The 22,033-nt window shown below is 37.0% G+C and overlaps 2 protein-coding genes across 3 annotated transcripts in view; one reads left to right on the top strand and one right to left on the bottom strand.

Annotated features, from left to right (window-relative positions):
- Positions 1-7,123, top strand: part of LOC112963382 (borealin-2-like) — a 7,580-nt gene extending 457 nt beyond the window's left edge. Inside the window, exons 2-10 of one of the 2 annotated variants that reach the window (XM_026060362.1) lie at positions 268-396; positions 1,452-1,492; positions 1,869-1,929; positions 2,587-2,654; positions 3,457-3,524; positions 4,869-4,967; positions 5,662-5,794; positions 6,023-6,109; positions 6,936-7,123. In XM_026060362.1, the coding sequence (XP_025916147.1) occupies positions 268-396; positions 1,452-1,492; positions 1,869-1,929; positions 2,587-2,654; positions 3,457-3,524; positions 4,869-4,967; positions 5,662-5,794; positions 6,023-6,109; positions 6,936-6,983 (734 nt within the window). In that variant the 3' untranslated portion in view covers positions 6,984-7,123. The remainder of the gene's footprint in view (positions 1-267; positions 397-1,451; positions 1,493-1,868; positions 1,930-2,586; positions 2,655-3,456; positions 3,525-4,868; positions 4,968-5,661; positions 5,795-6,022; positions 6,110-6,935) is intronic. The other variant, XM_026060372.1, reaches the window with a different exon arrangement.
- Positions 7,124-10,949: 3,826 nt separating this feature from the next.
- The window catches only part of DNAJA2 (DnaJ heat shock protein family (Hsp40) member A2), a 36,220-nt gene continuing 25,136 nt past the window's right edge, over positions 10,950-22,033 (bottom strand). The window contains exons 3-11 of the mRNA XM_026059699.1: positions 21,827-21,841; positions 19,513-19,572; positions 18,276-18,499; positions 16,769-16,849; positions 16,302-16,435; positions 14,376-14,572; positions 12,544-12,688; positions 12,246-12,373; positions 10,950-11,722 (exon numbers count right to left, since the gene is read on the bottom strand). Coding sequence (XP_025915484.1) covers positions 11,534-11,722; positions 12,246-12,373; positions 12,544-12,688; positions 14,376-14,572; positions 16,302-16,435; positions 16,769-16,849; positions 18,276-18,499; positions 19,513-19,572; positions 21,827-21,841 — 1,173 coding nt within the window. The 3' untranslated portion in view covers positions 10,950-11,533. The remainder of the gene's footprint in view (positions 11,723-12,245; positions 12,374-12,543; positions 12,689-14,375; positions 14,573-16,301; positions 16,436-16,768; positions 16,850-18,275; positions 18,500-19,512; positions 19,573-21,826; positions 21,842-22,033) is intronic.

The following is a 22,033-nucleotide window of genomic DNA, read 5'->3' as shown; positions in this document are numbered from 1 at the left end:
CGCCAATTCAGAGCTACACGTGAGATTTGTAACTAGAGGCCCGCGTCTGCACGAAGTGGGTGATGTTGTCGTTTAAACCCCCAGGCTCCTGTGTCAGTCCGGCTCCGAAATACGTGGAGCTGGGTTAACTGGGAGCTCGCTTCGAGTCGCTCTGACTTAATCTGCCCTATGCAAGACACTATTTTAACTTTCTCTGCGATCCAGAAGTGCTTACGCTTGGAAAGACGTAGCACATGTGGCAATAAAAGCTTATTTTGCTTTTTAAAGCCAAGGAAAACATCCAGGAAATGAAGAAAGAACTTGATTCGCTTTTGCAAACAGCCGAGAAGGCATTTACAGTGGAGTTGCTGAAGATGCCAATTGCCATCAGAAAAATGAAAAGAAAAGACTTGCTTAGTAAGTGCTTGTGATCGGATGATGTCTGTGAGCAATGTAGACAGCACTGCATTTTGATGTACTCTCGACTAAAACAAGGAAACCTGTACATTCGGGGACTTTTTAAGAAAAAGATTGCTACGTCTGCTAAATGTTTTAGGCTGATGAATAGTGGTATTAAGTTGCAGATGAGCAGTAGGTGCTCTTGATCAGCTTCACTTGACCTGCGTAATGCAGGCTATAGCATTAGTAGGTAATGCTGTATGAAGTCTGTGCTTTCTTTTATTATGTATGCTCATAAGTCATCTTATTTAAAGCCTGAAGAGACAAAGACTAACTAATTTTCCTTAGTAAGCTGTTCCTGTGCTTAAAAAATCAAGCACTTCTTTCCATTGGAATCTGTTCATCCTTGCCACTGAGATTATTTTGTATTTTTCTTAATTTGAAGTCCTTTACTACTGAGCCCTAATCATGTAGTTGTTTACATATGATGATGAACAAACAGCTTTAATATTAAACCTCGTATTTATGCTGCATTTTAAGCTGTGGTGGACAGTCAGCATCAGATGTATATTCTGGTGAGAACTAATGTTTCTGGAATCCACCTTGCAGCTGAAACTTGCAGGGGCCAGACAAAGATCAAACCTAAGACTCTTGAAGAACTTGAGTTTCCGTAAGCCTTTGCTGAGTATGTATGTATTTTGATGTCTTTCTTGAAAACTTCTAGGTGTTAGCCTTGATCCATACAATATATGGCTTTTCCTTCTTTAAATTCAGGTTACATACTGTGTGACTAAGCTTCATATCCTTTTAAAGATTAAACACATGGAAATGAGCTTTTTTTTTTCAATTTATTCTTGTTATTGTCTTGTTTTGTTTGTTTGTTTTGTGGAATTCCAAAACTGACTGTCCTATACTACTTGAATCTTGTTCAAATGCTACATATACCCCAGCTAAATAGTTTAACTGTATTCCTGAATTACTTGTTCAGTTTCCTATTCCATAAGATAGGAACATATAGTTCATAATTAAGCAAGTAATAGAATATAAACAAGTTATATATTCTTGTGTTACAGATTTGCAAGGAGGGGAGGAAGTGGCTCTTGCTGCAGCAGTGGTAAGTGTGTGTTTTCAAATTTTATCACAGCTTACAGCATTAGAAATCTTCTGTCTCTACTGTAAGGATTTAAGAGAAATGTTCTTGCTTGGCTGTCTAAATACAAGATGACATGAAAAGGCTAGACAGACAGCCATGGTGCAGTTATGAACATTACCTAAAGCTTTAGGGTTATCTGCAGGCACAAATTCAGAGTTTTACTGTCTGTTCCTTTCTAGCTCTGTGTATGCTTATGAAAAATAAACTGGTATTTAGCCAATCCCACTTCTGTCACTTTGTTTTATGTCCTTTTTGGTTCACTGTCTTTCTTAGGATAACATGCATTTACTGTGCAGAATCTATTGACTTTTCCTCTTGTCTGCTAAATATTCTGTAGACTGACTGCTCTCTAGAAGACATACCAAATCCAAAACTGATGAGGACCAACAGCAAAAAAGGCAAGTCAATCTATTAATATGTAGCTTGGCTCTTAAATATTTGTCTTGTTCAGTGGTGTGGGCTGAGCATTGGCTAAGTGAATGTTAAGCCACAGAGGAATAAGAGAGGGAAAAGCATGTAACTCAAGTATAGCATACAGGTCCCCCCAGCTTTTTGTATGGAGGATCAAGAGCTATGCATTTAGGTACTTTAAAATATGTGATAAGTGTACCTGCCCTTTGGATTTATCACTGAAAAAATGGTGAGAAGAGACAGATGTAAGTGACTTGTCAGTGCCTCACAGAATAGCAGAAGAGCTAGGAATGTCATCCATATTTTCCAGTAAGTTCTGCTTTGACTTCCTGCCCATTGAGGTTTTTAAGAATACTGTTTCTCTTCATACTCCGAAATATGCAGTGAGAAGGACACTGTGACTGAGATGTAATTTAATTTTGACTGAGGGTTAAAGGGTTATCCAGTGTCTTTTAACTGTCCAGTGTGTCACAGGGGCTGTGACAAACACATACAGTTTGCTTTGAACTCAGTGCCAGGCAACTGACCATCAAATATCAAAACTGATACGTGGCTGTCAGTGGGCAAATAGCCTTCACACAAATGAGTTTGAGGGGGTGTTTATGCTCTTCGTAAGATTTTTATTTTCTTTGTCTGCCTTCTAGTTAAGGTAACAACAATTGTTGAATACGAAGATGCCAAGCATATTTCTGCAAAGAAAATATCTAAAAAAGTAAGTGTATTTCAGACAAACAACACAAGGGTTTAATCAGTTCTGACCTGCTATGAACCCTACTAGAACCATGATCAGGCAGGCCAATGGCCTGTTGTTCGTTTGAAAAATCAATTGTTTCAAATTCAACTTACTTTAAGTTAAGCAAGGCTAAACTGCATTGTAAATTAATTTCATAATAAGTTATGGTATCTGGATTTCTCTAACATGTTCACACAGACATGTAAATACCAGTATAGTCCTTTTCTCTTGAGTTGCCAATGGGTGTCTTTTCTGGATGGCTTGAGGAACCTTTTTTTTAAATACACAACTTTTTTTAATACATGCTTCTCTATATTTGGATGACTTGTGCATTCCTGTCCACATTGATCTCTAAGCCGTATATCACAGCTGTATTAATTTTATCACCTCAGTCCTTCTTTGGACTGTAGTAGCTCAGCTGGACACTGAAGTATGTGTCAAGATGACAAACCAACTGAGACACAAAGATTGTATGCGCAGTTACGGGCCTTAATTATAAGGGGGCTTATGACTTAGAAGGTTATATATTAGAAAGATTGTTGCATTCATACTGAACTTCAGTGTTAACAAACAAATCATGAATCTATATTATAAAACCCTGGTCTTGGAATGCATATTTGTAATTTTAACTACATGTAAAACTACATAAAAGGCAGCACTATGGGACTTAACTGTTCTTTTTCAGCAGGGAATTCTTAAAATATTTTTCCCTAGAAGTATCTATGTTGTTGCCTTAAAATGTCATTTCTTTTAATTGCAAACTTGCGTATACATTTTTCAGGTATCCAAAACAAAGTCGTTGGTTTCATTGGCCTCTGGTTTAAATAGCAAACTGAACCCTCTTCCTAGGTAAGGCTGACCTTTGATAGCTTATGTAACTTACTGAACTTGCAAACACTTAGTAAAATTCTTTTTCAAATAAAGCAGCTGAGATTTGAGCCTGAAAAGAATAAATCTGATAAGATGCATTCCGTAACCTGAATCAGGTGCATTGTAGTGCTGTGAACCTTGTATAAAAGCGCCATTAAGGAGCTAACATCAGTTGATAAAGATGTAGTTGTATCTCACTCACTGAGCAGTGAACAGTTCTGAGTCTAGCTTCTATGTAATTAGTTTAGTTTTCCAAACAATACTTAATGGAAGAGAGTGCATAAGGGCAATGTCTTTTGTTATTTCTTGTTAGGACTTACAAACTGTTGTGTAACTTTTCTGGCCCCTTGTATTCCCCTGATAATGACAACTCCCTCTCAGCTATACATGTTCACCAAAATACCTTAGAGTTACTTATAGTCAGGGTGGACCAAATTGAAGCCTTGCTACAAGGGGTAATGAATTCAAGACTGGTGGACATCTGCATGAGAAAGTTCTTTGGGAAGCTCCCCATCCACCTCCTGTGCCAGTGTACATGCTTGCACCCACTTGCACTTACTTTGTTACATTCAAGTTGTATTCAGAGAAATGCAAAATGCAATTGAAATTTGTATCAATATTTAATGTGCCTAAAAGAAACTAGAAATCTTAACCAGGTTTAATTATTTTCTTCATTTGGTTCAACAAAATCAAACTAGAGAAGGCTGCCTCGCCTGGGGAATTCTAGCTTGTCAGTCTTTGAAGGCTGCATTCTTTCAATTACACGAACCCCGGGCCAAGAGCATGCCCTTACAATATCTCCAAAACATGCGGGGAAAGTGGAGGCAAGAGGAAAGAGGGAGTTAAATTTCTGTCATCAAAAAGTTCTGTGAATTTAGTTGAAATCCAAACCTGGAAAAGGCTTGTTGTCTGGATTCAGGTTAACCTTGCAGAACAAATGTCCTTTAGAAATGATCTGGTAAAATTAATTCCTGCTGAAAAAGAAGCTTCCCAAGAGACTGCACACCCTAAGAAATTTGCAGATTTTCCTTTAGTTGTCTGCAATTCAGGTATTGCTGCCCTCTCTATTTCCTAACATAAATCATCTTTTCATCCCCTTCTTTCTGATGTTAGGTTGCAGTATATTGTGGTCTATGTCAGACAACTTCATCACCATATATACACTAGATATCTGTTGTGGAGCACTTAACATTTTCTAATTTGCCAGCTGTCTTCAACCTAGATAAAAATCTTACAGCAGAAGTAGATGAGGAGGAAACTTAAAAAAACCCAAACAAACAAAAACAACAACAAAAAACCCCCCCAAATTTTCTCTTTTGTTAGGTCTGCTCACTCTTCTCTAAGTGTAAGTGAGGCTGTTAAGGCTCTTGCCTCTGACTGCAGTGCCACAAATTACAAAGCCATGCCAAAGGTATCTAAAAGGTAAGGTTTTTTTGGTTTGTTCTTAAGTTATTTTGTTAAATACTAAGACTGTATATATCTATATTAATACCAAGACAAGATGAATATCTTTAGTGTCTGCCACTAAATGTGGTAGCAGGGATGCCAGCCAATTACACTTCTTTCTTTGAGTATGGGTGTATCCAAATCTTGCATTCTGAAGGGGAATGAGAACAACAGTTGTATCACAAAAGAAACTTAGGAATTCTGTATGGCATAAGGCATGTTCCATACCTCTGACAGCAGCTTCAGTATTTCTTAGTATCTCCTGCTGTAATAGAGAGATATGCTGCAAGTCTTATCTTAAGCCCTGAGGCATGAAGTTTCTTCTTTCCAAAACTATAAGTATTTACTGCTGATATTGGAGAGTGGATATTCCTGTTGCTGAGAGGTCCAAATGTCAGCTTGTTCACTGGCCTGTAACGCAGGCTTAGAAGGTTACTGCAGTGTTTCAGGGTCATAAAATATTACTAGTGGTGCTAGTAAATGCYACTGCTGCCTCCAGTAATGTTAAGATGTTTGACTTCCTGTGGTCTTCTKTAAGAACTGGAAAAATTCAAACATGATTACCTTTCTATCAGGTACATTTCCTACTACCTGCATTTGCTTCATGCTTGAGAATCTCCTGCAGGGTATAGGAAGTTAACCTCAGAGAAACACTGTTCTTGTATTCTAGTGCTAGACTACAACCTGGTGTCCCAAGAACTGTACCTACCAGTAGAAGAGTTCAAGGCATGTTACTAAGAAGTAAATCAGTACCCCAAGATAAAACTCTTCCATTTGTAAACATTCCCCTGGCTGATGGACAGGTATCGATCTTTTTTACTTCTTGCACTTACAGTAGTTGTTAAACAAAAGGTGAATAGTCTGATAGTAATAGTTCTCACTATCCCTAAATGAGCTGCTGCTAAATAAAAGGGAGAGTTAAAGTTTTGCAGTATAGCATGGAGGTATATGACCTTCAGGAAAGGTGGCCATCCATGTAAAAACATTCAGAATAGTTCTTATCTTGAAACTAAGTTTCTCTTCATGTTTAGACGCTCTGTACGGCTGCTGGAGACCTCCATAACATTGATGTACAACTACTAAATCAAGATACAGTACAGCATATTCATAACTTAGTGGTAAGCTTAAAACTAGTAATTTACATAAGTATTCACAAAAGGCTTTACAGAGATTGACATCTAGTCCTAGATTTTCATGTGAGGCATTGACACAAGTTCTAAATGTGTAATTGTTCTGAGAGTAAGCCTAAATTTGTTGGCATAAGCTGGAGGAATAGGGAGTGGGAGGAACAGGGAGGGGAGAACTGCTGCACATTGATAATGCAAGAGCAAATGTGCTTACATAAGCATATAGAGTCTGGTAGTTGCCTGGGGGAGGACAGAAGCACGAACTCATCTTTCTCAATCTTTCCAATGTCTGTCCTACCATGTGAGCTAAGTGCCATTCTCTATCTCCTATTCACAAAGCCTTACAAAGATACAGCTAAGTTTCAGCTCTTGTTACAATCCCTCTATCGTTCTCTCTCCCTTGCTGAGTAAGAACTCTTGTTAATTCTCTGCTGCACTTGAAGAGTAACAGTCTTATCTTTGGTTCAGGGAAGTAAACTGTTTTGAAGCAAAATACAGTCAAACAATCTTCTAGCACATAGTGACTGTCCTAGAGACAAGCATAGCTGGGGCTGTATATGCAGCACTAGAAATCCAGTATATACCTAGACACAAATAAGTATAAATCAGTTTACAATCTTGTAGGTATTTAGACTTGAATGCAGCTGTGCAAGTTAAAGATGTGGATGCTAGCTTGTATTTTGTAACATGCACCTGCCTCTAGGTAGAGATTAAGGGTATGTTTGCTCATTGCTTGTTTTAGCAACAGCTATTCTTCTATTTCCTCTTACATGCATGTATCTGGCAGCTTGAACTAAAACACTTTCTTTCCCCTTAGAGTGAGCTGACTGTACTATGTGGAAAGGCAACAGTTAAACCAAGTTAATGGAACTTGCATAAAGGTCTGTCTCCTGACTACAGAATATTCATGACAGCTCTTGCTTGCCTCTTCTGAAGTGTTTAGAGAATTTCTGTAATGTCTTAATAAAGCTGTGTACTGCCCAATAAAAGTTTTTATATAAAGCTTACAATGTGATCTGTGTATTATTAAAAATACCTGTTATCTCTATGAAGGATACAAAAGCAGTCCCACTTCTCAGACTTTATAAAATGGTTAGTTAATGTCCAAGTTCATTTCACAGTACAATGAGCAGTAATACCATGTATGTAAGGAATTAAAGTTTTTTTAAAGTTCACATCTGATAGTCTAAGCAGGGCTCTCTTACATAATTATTCATAACTACAGAACTATTTAATATCATTCTTCCATACATGTCACCTACATGACCAGAAGGGAGAGCATTGGTCTCATGCATGTTTGGTTTTCCCTGTGGCCAGCTCCTGCTGAAGTCCACATTTATAAATTCTTGAATAGCATTTTAAGCCATAAAGCTTTAGTCCTGTAGTAGCAGGTATGAATGACAAGACTGAACAAGCAGTATTATCTCCACTGTTGTCCTGTAGTGTAACATGAGAAACTGCAATATGGATAAGCATTAACTCAGAGTTCCTCTGTTAAGGAAGCTATTTGTGATAGTGTCTCTAACCCAGTTTTCCTAACGCTTGTATTCATTATCGTGTATTTTCTGAGTAACTGGTAGGAAAAGCTCTTGCCATCTTTCCAGGTACAGATGACAATCCAGCAGAGAGATACTGCTTGTGCAGCAGTAGTTCCAGAACTTGAGGATTTTTATTCCTTGGATTCTGTGCTGTGAGTAGTAGTGATTTTTGACTGACTTCACTATGCTAAATGATAGCAGGAAAAGCTGTTTCAGGGCATTTAGAAACTTAATTTAAGAATGAAATACAGATTAGTTTCTAAGCATTTTTTTATTCTGTCATGGTTACCCATGAACTTCAAATTTGATGAGACAGGTCACAAGCTTCCAATAAAGGAAAAAATTTTTCATGGCATGGAAGATAAGGCAAAACTGGTAAAGAACATGAAGCCAATACAAACTATTAAACCTACTTTATTAAAACAGGGCTTCGTCACTCAGTAATCAGAAAATGCAGGAACAAACATCTCATGGAGAAATCTATGGCCTAAAGTTAAATGTTCTATAATTATTCATGAACACTTGGTTCTGTGAATAATTTAATAGTATAGCTTGAATTAATATAGATGTTTCTCCTTAAATTGATATGACAGCATAATAAACACGCTCTCAGCTCCTACTGATTAGTGCAGGCAAATTTTTGGAAAGGGTAGAGTGGGGGGTAGAATGCTTTGGAAGATAAATGAACACCTTTATGGGTCTTGCTGCAGTTTAGGTAAGGTGGCAGTCAAACAACAGGAGGTATTTTTTGTAATATTTCTGTAATATAATTGAGGCTGCTGTAGTTAGAGTATTTGAGTTTTAACTAAATAGTCTTTTAGTCACAGAAGTAATCTCTAAAAGCTGAGAAAGTGTTTCTAGTATCCGACATGAAGGGCAAGTTCACAAGATACATTATCTAATTGTAATGAAGGCCAAGGACTCCTCAAACAACTGAAGTTATTCTTATGAATTACTATTAAGCTAGGAAGCCTACAGTATTTCTTTTAAATTTGACGATAGAGGCATATAATTCAAATGCCCCACTCCTTCACTGTCTTTGTCTTAACTTTGTACTTATATCAGCCTAAGGGTGGACTAGAAGTTTGTGGGTTAGTGAATAAAATACAGAGCCTTCTAAAGAGGATGCAAGGAGTAGTTGAACAACAGGAAAACTAAGAAATTGCTGAATATCAATTGATATTTAATATCCTTGACATGCTTAATTCTTTCTAACAGCAATCTCATTTTCTTCCACTAATTTAACTTTCCTACAGACCCATTTCCAAAAGAACATGGCCTCATTTTGTATGTTTAAAAAAAAGAACCACAACACTATCAGCACCATATGGAAAAAAAAATACATTGTAAACATCTTGATTAGAGTACACATTTTCTTACAGGCTTTCTGTAAGTCAGCTTTAGGTCAACTCTAGTCACTGTATATGCACAAATAGATACATCTTGAAATAAGCTAGTTTCAATCCCCTGCATTTTGCTTTTCCCTTCAGCTGTTTAAAGGCAATATAAAACTTTTTTTTAAAAAGGCATTTTAACTTAAAAATGGTTCTAATTTAGTTCTGGTGAAAGCTTTTTTGTCTCCAAACATACAGAAGAACACACCCATCCTTAATACCTCCTCTGACTTAAGTGCTTAAGTTGCAGCAGTTTATTGTTTGATTTCTCCTAGCAGAATTGTATTGGCCTGGTCAAAATATTAGTAGATATAGTAAAGCTTTAAGCTTTATCAGTAAACTACTAAAGCATTAGTAGCTATGGTTTCAATATTTAACTAGCAAGAAATATACTACTAAGACTATAATTTATGGATTTACATGAATTTTTCTACACTGCAACTTTTTCAAGGGGTACCTCTTAGTAGAGCAGAATATAAGAAAAACAACTTTGAACAACTTGCTCACAAAGACGCTGCCTTCAGGAGCCTAAATTAACAGTCTGAGGACCAAAACAAAACTAGGGTAATTCACATTACACGCAGTGATCAACTTCCCCCTTCACGTCAGCATGCTATCCAAAGAATTACCATGAACCCCCACCCCATCCCTACACCAAGAAAAATGCAATTTCAAAGTCACGAGGTAAGAGTTTGCACTGCACACCTCCCCCCCCCCCAGTGGTCAATCCTACAACCACTACCTAAAATTTTCCTGAAGCAGAAGGCAAGGATGTTGATGTTTAAGCATTACAAGACAACTGACTTTCTGGTAAAAATGAACCATCAGAAGGATCAGTATATAAGTGAGGCTTCATGAAAAGCAACAAGGATTTACTAAACAAAAGTAAAGACCCACTAGATGAAAATGCCACACAGTATAAAAAGTCAGTATTGAAATATAGGTCAAACAAGATTTATTCTTGCTTTAGCTTTGGATTCCAAAGCGAGAATGCTCAGTGATAATCTCAAATGCTGATGCTATCTGAGTACGCAGAGACCCTTGGAGCTTGTCCCTCCGGCCAGTAAACAGTGTCAACAACTATCTGAGCTACTATTAAGCAAATTACACACTTGAGGTTTGTAAAGAAAAGTAGAGGCTTCTTCTAATTTCCTCTCCTCTATGGTAAGAGGAACACCACTATGAAGAACCAGCTGACTGACTATAAAGTTCATGCAGTTTCTCATCACTGTAACAAAAGAACTAACAAAACTTAGATAAGTAACCGTACTCCATCATTATGTAAAGCTTAGATTTTGCTTAGCTGTGATATCTTACCATTAAAAGCATGTAAAAAAGGAAACAGGACTATGGTAGAAAACTTGAGATCTTATTAAACATGAAAACATGCAAACTGCCGAAGACAGATACTAACAAAAACAGCTACACTGAGTATGTTTCCAAGCAAAAAACCTTTATCAAGGAGAATTCTAATCTCTTTACAAAGTAATGCAACCACAAGTTGCCAAGCATCATGTTCATTTTTGCAGACATAATTTAAAAATGAAAGTGTTTTTCTAGGAAGTCAGGTTAAACCAGGCTTTGATTTTCATCAAAGATTAAAAGACACCATTGTTTTGGGAGGAGAAGATTTTGATATCTTCTGACTGCACTCAGATATCCTAGTATTTTCTTCATATACAAGGAACATGGCTGCAGTCTTCCTCATGCCTGTATCTCATTTCAAGAAAAGACTACTTTGCATGCAGCACACCAAATTCTTTATCTACCCATGACCTGCTCTCAAAAAGCAGCTTCAGACTCCCTATGTTTATATAATGTCTACCCCTACATACAATCACTTGGTGCACAGGAGTAGTTAAAAACACTGGAAGAGTAAAAGTTACAAGGCAAAAGAAATATATTATACACCAACTGCTTTTATTTAATTTCAGAAACCGTTCACAAGATGGTAGAAAAAACTTACAACCACTTCTAATTTAGTCTTTCATTGTTCCCAGTCAGCTCTAAACCCATTATGTGCAAAGCCCATTTACCATGCATCTAGATGATAGATACAGGCTATGAAATTCTTTATTCTACTTGTAGCAGCTTATGCAGGTGCAGCCAAATACCAAGCCTCAGGACAAATTGTACACAAACTTTACAATGTAGAATTTGAATTTAAAATATGAAACTTAAAATCTACACAAAACTGGTAAAAATCAAGCACAGATACGAGGACAAACTTAAAACCCATGTGAAAAGGAGTCTCGTCTTCCTTTCAAGTGCTTTATTCTGCTACACAGTCAAAATGAAGATGTAAGCTTTGTGGTTAGTTTAAATTACACTCTGTAGATACTATAGACCAATTTAAAAGTTACACATACAGCAATAGATGTCCATTGGTTCATCTGGATTACTTATACAATCCAGTTGGATTGTTGAAAACAAGTCAGGCAAAAATTGAAAGAAAATCCTTGTGCAACTTTTTAGACAAATGTTTACTGATGGGCACACTGTACCCCAGGTCCATGATGGCTGCTTTCTTCATCAGAACTATCGTTATAAGCTTCACGTCTCTGGCCACCACCTGAACCACGAGTGGTATCAAATTCCTGAAGATCTACCTCTTCCGTATCACCAATTACATTGGGAAATTCTGGTCTAGCTGGCAGAAGATCTTCAAGTTCCTGCCCCAAAAAAGAAGTACATTCAGTACTGCACCTGCAACTGCTAAATACAGTGACTAGTTTCCTGCAACTTCAAGCCTTCTTCTCACAGCAGGTTCAGTTTATAACTCTTTAAGCTGATGTAAACCATAAAGTGCACACTCATTTAGAAGTATCCCAAGTATTTGTATCGACTGGAAAACGTTACTTAAAGAAAGCTAACAGCTCCACATATCAGTGCCCAAAGTACAATCAGTAAATACACAGCCACACTCTGAAAACTTATCACATGGTAGCAGTTATTGCAAGAAGATTATTCCTCCTGCCCTTAAACATCTGCACTGCTCTTAAAGGCACATTCCAGAAATTTACATTCCAACAGGTACTTTCAAGTTACATGTTCCCTATAAACAATATTAAAAGAATAATGTAATTGTACTTGCATCCAAATTTAAATACTGGAAAGCAAGCATATGGGTACAACACAAGCACTTTGTACACTGTCAAATAAGAATGCTGCATTTATGTTTGAAAGAGTACTTACTGAAAGCTTTTCTGGGCTAATCCAGTTATTTTCAGGAAACTGAACATCAAATTTAATGTAAAGATCCCCCTTCTCAAAAGGATTGCGGTACTGTGGCATTCCTTCACCTCTGACTACACGAACACAACCTGTAATTCAAAGAGAAGCAAGCTGGAAAGAGCTACTTCAGAACAAATCTTACCCTATGCAAGTCTCTCAATTTCTCCAGCCTGGGTTCAGGTAACAGAATAAGAATGGGATTAAGTGTTCAAGAACCACAAAAGCATAGTCAGAGGAGTTCTTATCAGGTCAAACTTACCTGGTTCAATTACTTTTCCAGGAGGATATTTAACCACAATTTGACGTCCATCAAGGTGCTTAAATGTGAACTGAAATCCACACAGTGCTTCAACAAGCCCTATCTTGTGCGTCATATGCAAGTCATTCCCATCCCGCTGGAACACCTACAAATAGAAATAGATGTCTTTTCTAGTACTACAATCATATTTTTGCAAAACTCACTATTTAGTGAATTCTTCTAGCAATTCATTATTACTTATTCTTAAAACTTCTCCATGTCAAAGCTAGCCAACAGCCTTTGTACAAAGTTAATCTGCTTCTGTTAACCCAAATAACATGCTTGGGAAGTTTGCCCTGCATAGAAATTCTATCTAAGGCAAACCACAGTATACACTATGATGCAAGGTTCAAATTAGAAAAAAAGCTCTGTATAGCAGCAGTGCTCTCCTACCCTCAAGATCTTCCACGCAAGAAACCTATAAACAAAACTTAAGGCAGTTTGACACTAATTCCCCCGTCCCAGAGTACAAACACACCTCTTGCTTCTCAACACTTTAAATAGTAGTTGTAGGTATCTGCTTCAGCTTGCTTTATCCATAGAGCAGGGTTTAAATCAACTAGTCTACACCTGTCTTAAGGGATCCTTAAGCCATCCCAGTTAGGATTCTCAAGTAGAGTAAATCTAAGTTTTGTCCACTAGCATAACTCCAAAACATTACTTCTCCCCTGCCTTCTTTCCCACCTTGAGGAAAATTTTAAGCATACTAAAAGCTACACTGAAAGTCAGTCTAGTTTTACTCACTAGGACACAGCTACAGTATTTTTCAGAATGGCTAATACTGTAAAAACAGATGTAGTTCATTAGAAGACAGAGATGGTATCTGCCACCTGGAATTTCAGCTGTCATGCCATCTCAGACTGGTTATATGTTTGTAGACTGTTTCTCCCTTGTCATAGTCAAGATCAACTGTGATTCTGTATCAACCATATTACATATGAAGGAATAGAGGAATGTGTAAGGAGGTATATAAACACTGATTTTGCCAAACAACAATCCTCAACACCAAATTGAGTCACAACAGATTTCCCCACCACCACCACCACTGTTCCATTCAACATTTTTTCAATGCCTAACACCCAAACTATTTCTTTCTTCATCATAGTGATATCTGGGCTTTGTAAACAGAAGCAATCACCTCAATTCTGTCCTAAGGGAGGCTTCAGCACATCCAGTAGTTTAACATAAAGATAAAACCTTCTAATATTTAGTTCAAAAGTGCATCTTATATACTCCAGAACACAATAAGCATAAGATTTAACAAGCCAGTATAAAATAATCCAGTTTTTAACATTTTGTTAAATAAATTAGTAACATCAGCATTCTGTCAGGCATGATATCCGTGTTGTAATTCCAAAACCACAGTAGCAGAGATAGAAAGCACCATCTGGGGATTCTAATAGGGGTTCCCTGCCATCTCACAAGACATTAAAAAGCAACACGCAATGTTTTATGTTAATGTCACAAGTGAAGCAGATACAAGTTAACACTGTGAACAGCTCTTAACTGTCTACATCTAGAAAAGTCACCCTGAGCTTACCTGAGAAATCTATCTTTTATTATCATGAGGAAGCAGCAGAATCTACTGTGCTTGGGCAGCAGACTTGCAAAGGTTTTTTTTGGCTCACATTTAAAAGCAATGTTACTTGCTATATATCTATTAAAAGCTATTTCATTGCCTCTCCTAGAGCTGCAACTGTATCAATTATTTTAAAATGAACAGCCATCTATATCACTTTAATATTAAAAGACTAGGATAAAAGGTATTTAAAATATAAACTCAAAAGTATTACCTCATTTTCCTTTTCTTGGAGTAAGAGAACAATATCTCCTGGTTCCACACCTGGAGCCTGATCTGCTTCTCCACTGAATGTAATTCTCTGCCCATGTTTCATGCCTTTGTCTACATGAACTTCAAGTATTTTTACTTCTTTGATCACCTTCTTCCCTTCACATTTTTTACAGCGGTCTTTTTCATTAATTACTTCACCTAAAGAAACAATTTTCAGTTCAGAGATTTTCAGATAATTGTACTCAATTCTGAAGAAAAAATGATTTTGAAGTAGACTGAAGAATACATGCAAGCAAACCAGTTATTTAGATGTTCCTTTATGCATTCCTTGCAAGAGGAAAGCCAGACTTAGTCTACTGTAGCTGGAAGAAGGGAAAGAAAAAACAGAATCCAAAAGATGCACACAAGCTTCTAAGCTGTCCTAACAAGGATTTTGAGAAGCCAGAGCGCATTAGAGCAAAACAAAAGTTTATCCCTGGCTTCTATTGTTCTTTAAGACTGAATTTGACTCCAATACTCTTACCACTCAACCCAAAAAGAAGTAAGACTCCTCCAAAAAAGCCTGCTTTTCCATTCTTTGTTATGCTGAAGGGTAACAGCTATTAGTCAAAGGGGTGAAGCTATAAACCAAACTAAAGTGTCTCCCTTCCCTTAAAAATTAGAATACGAATTTCAGACTACTGAATTTAGGAAGCTTAGTTCCACTTCTGCTAACAACAGTGAAAAAAGGACTGTTTATTGAGAGCCACATTCTGCAGTACACCAGCACAATAACAGAAGAATAAAGTACCACATATACATGCTGCCAGTAGAACAAGTCTTGCATACAAAATGGGATAAGATAGCAGGTGAAATCACAGCTTCATGCAATAGCAGTATGAATATTCTCCTATAGAAACAACCCAACATTTCCTGGCACATAAAGGATTTCACTCAAACTGAATAGTTTTTCCCATTGCCTTTAGCAAGGCACCTTTCTTTAGCAAGGTGCCTTTAGAAAGACAATTACCCTTTCCAGCAAACTGCAAGATTATTATCCAAAATGACTTAAATTGTCTGTTCTATTTGATCTTTACTTTTCAAGTAATCTATTGCCTTTGTCCAGAACAACCAAAATATACTAGGCTAAATGCACTGTACAATTCCACTCCTGCCTTAAGTGCGGCCAGCAGAAGCACTTGGTTTAAGACATTAAACTTGTCGGCTTACACAATTTTTCCGTGAAACAAAGCATAATGTCATGATGTAGCTGAAACTGCATATTTAAACTGTGAAAACGAGATATTCAAAGACAACGTTATTTGTGAAATGTTTGACTGGTCAAAAAATACAACTTTTTATAACTTCCAGGTACTGTCAAGAGTAGAATCATCCACAAAGTGACATGTTACTATGCTGCAAATTGCAAAAAAGTCCAGCAAGGAAACATCTGAAGAGCAAGGGCTGAACTTTTCCCTAAATATAATCAGTTCAGCAAAAGACACCTTCTTGGTATATGGAAGTTAAAATTCAACTTTAGTTTAGGTTATAGCTAGAAATCTATAGACCTGCTCTTAGATATTAGAAGGCTGCAAAAATACAAAGAGCTCTCAGAAAACAAAATCCTGGCTTTTACTTTAACGGACAAGTAATAGCAACGAGTAATATTCATGTCTAAATGTTTCCAAAGAACAATCCCTACTGTTTAAGCTTCCAGGCTTTCTTTCAATACATTAAACATCGTAAATTTTGCCGCTGTTCTGAGCAACGTGATTTCTCCATGTTCAGACCAGATTAAGACCCAACTGACTAGCTGGAATCAGAACTCTCCCTGGATAAGATGCAATTCACTATATGACAGAACCTATGTAGCAGTTCCTCCTTGAGATTAAAGATAAATATTTAGGTCCAACCGAATGCATGTAGGAGTACAGCATAACTAGCCTACCTTCTCCATTGCAGTCAGAGCATACAGATTGCATCTGCTGAACCATTCCAGGAGCCAGCTGTCTGATCATGATACGTACACCTCTACCCCGGCAAGCACTACATTTCTGAACAGCTCCAGACTTTCCACCCTGCCTAGAATAGAAAGCACCAGTTGCACAAAAACCAAGTTTTTCAGAAACATGTGACAAAAAGACATCAACAGTAGTAGGACACGCCTAATTGCACGACCATTTTATTTAGGCTTCTCCTCCTTCCCTCTCCCCCCTCCCCCCGCCTTAACACTACTAACAAAGCACTTAAGTAGTTCCAGTTCCATTAATGGTATCGTTCAAGTTGAAAGATTTTCTAGTCTGAGAACAGGCTCCAGTGAGTCAAACACTAACAAAAATCTGACATGTGAGATGCTTCATTTCACTATACATCGACAAAGCATCCAGAGAACTCAAAAAATATAAGCAAACTTACCCATTACATGCACTACAAAGGACATTCTTGCTAAGTTGTAGTTTAGTTGTCTTTCCATTATACAAATCTTCTAAAGAGACTCTACAAAATAAAGCATTTTCTCCTGGGTTATCATTTAACAACTTACTTTCCCCATGTAATTAAGATACTTCCCAAGGACAAACTATATAAAAAAAGCAAAAAACAGTGATCTTCATAAAAAACTAAAATAATCTGCTATTAGAAGACAACTTTAAAGCAGCCTTTTAGGTTTCACAAAGAGTCACTAAAAATATTCCCTCTATATGAACGCGTAGATATAACCCTCAACATAATTTCATGTAAAAGCTTTAGATTTAATCAGCAAAAAACAGATAGGACTGGCTGTGTTTCTTAATAGGAAACGAGCTGATCTAGCATTTTAGGTTTTATTACACAGTGCATCTGATTTTTCAGTTCTGTCAGACAGGTGAGAAACAAACCTCTTTCTAGACTATCCCAACAATATTGATAGCATACATACGTAAGAATACATACTGAACATTTAAATTTAACAGTCTTGGGCTTTCCACTGAAAAAAACTCAAGACAGTATTTTTTTTGCCATGTCCCCAAGGCCACTCACTTTATTCTCTACATTTGTTTATGTTTCAATTTTTTAGAAGCCTTTGAATACACTACTGAACTCCAGTAACTTTCATATATTAATAGAAGTTTCTAAACCCATTTTGTGTATAAAAGGCTTTATAAGTTAGTGGATAGAAATTTTAACATAGTGTATTTTGAGCTAGAAAATGTTGCCTGGCATCAGTGTTTACAAATAATTACAAAGACACAAAGCTAATTAATAATACAGTATGCAGTACTAGCTACTAAACTAAGTGAGCATGAAAACAAACAGATTTTGCTAAGCAAAGTTAGGCTACACCTTTCCTGTGGTTGGCAAACTTGTAAAGAACTTAGAAAGGAGATGCTCAGCAGACAAAAAACCAGCCATAATTGCAAGTGGAGACTTACAAAACATTAGATCTAATGTTCAAGCAGTTTGTTTGAAGGAAAAAAAAAAAAAAGAAAGAACGAACACCACTTTTCTACTAATTATGCAGTTTGCACTTACTTCCAGCTGATACTAAGCTACAAATACAAATCAACTAAAGAAGTTTTTCCAGAGCTTTAATACCTCTGCTTTCTTAATCCATCTAATGAGTAAATACTTAGTTTTTGGATGCATTTCACATTAAAACTTCCAAACATAACTAAGCAGTAAAATTAAGGAAAACGATGTTGACAAACCAAGTTTTTTAGGCTATTAACCACGTAAGCAAAGTATTAGGTAAATCTGTAATTGTGAAAAGTAACTCAAGCTAAGTGCTGTCTGGGCTATTTGTGACACACAGATCTGAAGAGTAGGTGCAAACTGCAGAATTTCTCAACTGAGGAGTGTACCAAGAATATATAGTAAGTCAGTCAAGTACTACTGATCAGCAAAGCTAGAAAGTGAACATAAATTACAGTATTAAGATACTCACTTGAGTGGATGCATCATATCTTCTCCTCTTCTTCTACCATTGCGACTTCTACTCTGACCACCCATGAAATTGAACAATCCACCACCAAAGATGTGGGAGAAAATATCGTCCATTCCACTGCTTCCACCACTACCTTCTCGAAGGCCCTGTTCTCCATATCTATCATACAACTCACGTTTCTCTGGATTTGACAATACTTCATAGGCAAAGCTTATTTCTTTGAACTAGAAGAGGGATAGAGTCAAAAAAGCCCATGATAATTTAGAACTTCAAGGGAACATTATGTTACTGTTTCTTGCCCAACATCAACACTTGATTAAGAAGGTATACAACAGTTTTCCACCCCCATTCATAAATACGCAAGACTTAAAAGCAGACTTGGCCTTAGTTGTGTTACCTCATTAAAAAAAACAAAAAAAAAMCAAAAAAACCCACATTATTGCACATATCCCACTGACTTGCTCTTCACTGTGCCTAGCACAAGGCTGTTTTCCTTCCCTCCAAGGCCCCATTTGAAGAAAATTAAGTACACAATACTGCAGTAGCCAACAGGTAAAAAGAAATGTTGCACACTAATGGCAAAGACTGCAAGACTTGTTAGCCCTTAAAGCAGCTAAACAACTGGGCATCTTACGAAAAAGCACATTAACATGTTTGTCTACAAAACAAATTGGTATCATTTCATAGCCATGTTAATCCACTTCTCATCAACCATTAGAATTTCAGTTCTGTTAAGGAGACTCAGCTGAACTGAAAGGCCCAACAACCAGCAATTTTTGTTGCTATTAACACAATATATCTATTTCAGCCTTCCCACATGAGCAATTTGTTTTATGTTGTAGCAGTTTCAGTGTCTGCTTCACCCTCAAGAACCTCTGTACCTACATACTTTACATGCTAGCATACTTCTTAGAAAGATCTGGAAAACTAATTCTTTGTGGTTTTCAAACACCTATGTAAATGTCAGTTGACATCACCTTGGCAGATGAAGAGAGGCAATCTTCCCCTCAGCATTACTTTCTCAACCTGTCTGTCTCAGCACACTGCTTCATTTTGTCATGAGGTAAGTTGGGAGGTTTTGAGATTGGGAAGAGGTAGACAAGGCAGAGTTCCATCTCACACTTCTTACTATTTCTGAACAACCTGAAACAGCACGGACCCAACACCTGTATGCGGTCCCTTACATGTTATTGTAATAGCAAATTTTAAAAGTTTTTTTAAAAAAAAGATGGCTTACTTTGTCCCCTGCATTTGGATTCTTATCAGGATGGTATTCCTTGGCCAGCTTTCTGTATGCCTAGTTGAAAGAAGTACAGAATTAGTTTCAATTTTGATTAATCTGTCCTTTTTTGGGAAACTCAGTGTAGTGTCTTCTTTCTAGTAAGAAAATCCTAATAAAGCAAAGTGAGAAAATGGGCGTTTTGAAATCACTCATACATCCAAGTTATACATAAAAATATCTGATTCTACTGTATGCACAATTTACATACTCTTGGATTTAAACACAACTATACCACACAATAGCTAGAATTAATCTTTCTGCTTACCTCCATTAACTTAGGTAAAAAATTACATTGGAATATACACTATTTCATTAAAATTACTTACTCTATGTAAACCACTCAAAACCTATAATATAACGATCTAAGTTTCAACCCATTTGTGCCTCACCTCAATTTCAGCAATATATTAACAACAAAATGGCTGCCATAGCTTCTCATTCAACCCTGTCAGTCAACCCCCACAAATAATCAGTTTATTCTTCCTTATCTATCAATAAAGGAAAAATTAATTTTACTCTAAACTAAGTACATGTGTTACACATGCAGAAATACACAGACCGGTGCATCTGATGCAATTCCATTGTTCTAAAGTAGCAGAAGGAATAAATACAGCCAAGTCTCCAAAGAGAATTTTCAGGATTTTTTTTTAACTAGTACTTTGTGACTCATAGTACCATTCCCCCCCCCCCCAGCAGTACTTCACCTGTTCTGCTTCTAATTTGGAGGATCAAAGCAAACATAGCTGAAGAAATTTTTTATGTTAGTTATGATGGACAGTCAAAAGCTTTTTCCTACAGAGAGTTTTTGAGGGTCAAATGCTAAACTCTTCCCCCACACTTCACTCCATCCCAGCATCCCCCAACAACCACCAGGGGACAGATATTAATAAGTTAATCACATAACATAAATAGTCTTGATTTTTGTACTGTACACACCAAAAAAATGTTAGCTACAACAAACTACAAATGTGACTGCAAACAACTGAAACATTCCAGTTCTTACAGTGGATTTTTAAATAGCTCTTTTCCTGCACAATTGAGCATTTAAACTAGCTCTTTAAAACCACAGCTTTAAGAGAACTTTACAAAAAGGGCTTTATAGAGATCACAACTTTCTATTGTGTGCTGGAACAGGTAAAATTACTTTCTTGTATTTTGGTTGTTTACTCCTCTATACTGATGTATCTTGAAATACCCAGCACTTGTGCATGGAGTCAAGGAAAAAAAAAGTCAATGATAAAGAGCAACTAACGAAACAAAAATAGAACATTGATATTATAAGTCCAATATTCTAAAATACCCCCAAAAGAGTGAAGAACAAAATCAGGTCTTACTATCAGTAACAACACATAACTTTACATAAGCATATGTACTCTGTAATAAAAAATGATTTTCCTTGCATATTTTAAGGCACCTAACCAAGAGGGGGAAAAAAAAAAAGAAAACCTATTCTTATAACATTACCTAATCAGGTACAAGGAAGTTTGCATAGTGATCTTTAAAAAGAGAGACAGCTCATGTCTTTGTTTAGCAGCACAACAGTTTAGAGCAATCCTTAACACTGCCCATGGCCTAACAGCAAGTTACCATTATTAGTTAGATCCAGAATCAAGATCTATATTGGCACTGTACTGTTACTACTATTATCTTCTACTTATTTTGTTTTCTCTTTTCTATACTTTTGTATAGATTAAAGTACCAGATTAAGACATTAAGCCATCATCCAAATGATTTCTCAGTGACAATATGATACAGATGAACTTCTCTCACTGCTGCAGGTAGTTGGAAACTTTGCTATTGCAATACCTTAAACTTAACCTTGGTATGTAAGTAATACTGAGCATCACAGGTTATTTCAGTGGAAGACAACAACTGCTGCCATTTCTTCATTCTTGCAGGAGATATTTTTAACAGACTTCAGTTAAAAAAAAAAAACTACTTGATTGTGTTCAATACACAGAACTATCTTCTTACTGCATGCTTACCACCTCTAACACTATTTCAACACTGCGATTGCCTATCCCCGCACAAATTAGGCTACCACATGCATGATGGGTAAAACACAGTTGTTGGTAGCAGCACCACCCATCAGCAGAAGCAGGTCACTGCTAGTAAACTACCTAGTTAACCACCATTTACAAGTAAAAAAGGATAACAAGGTCCTTTTAGAAAACATGGTTCATACGTTAGAGAATTAAATGAAACGGAGATAATAAATTGTTACACTGACGACGAGGCTCCAAGTTTTTACCTCGTTTCTTTGTCTTACCTCGATGCTTTCAGCCTAAAAGGAATCAAATAAATGAGCAAAATAAAACCTTAACAAGGCTTACAAGTGGCTCAGACAATGGTCCCAGTCAAAATCCACTAGTTCCTCACCAGGATTTTCCGCCCGAAAAGCCTTCCGTCACCTGCAAATATGGCTCGGGGGCGGCGAAGGGACACGGGGCTGCGGGGGCGAGAGGCACGGAGCGCC

The sequence above is a fragment of the Apteryx rowi genome, unplaced genomic scaffold, assembly GCF_003343035.1.
Source record: "Apteryx rowi isolate R43461 unplaced genomic scaffold, aptRow1 scaffold_1, whole genome shotgun sequence".
NCBI classification, from domain to species: Eukaryota; Metazoa; Chordata; class Aves; order Apterygiformes; family Apterygidae; genus Apteryx; species Apteryx rowi.
Note: the sequence above shows the minus strand (reverse complement) of the source record. Positions and strands in the feature narration are given on the sequence as shown.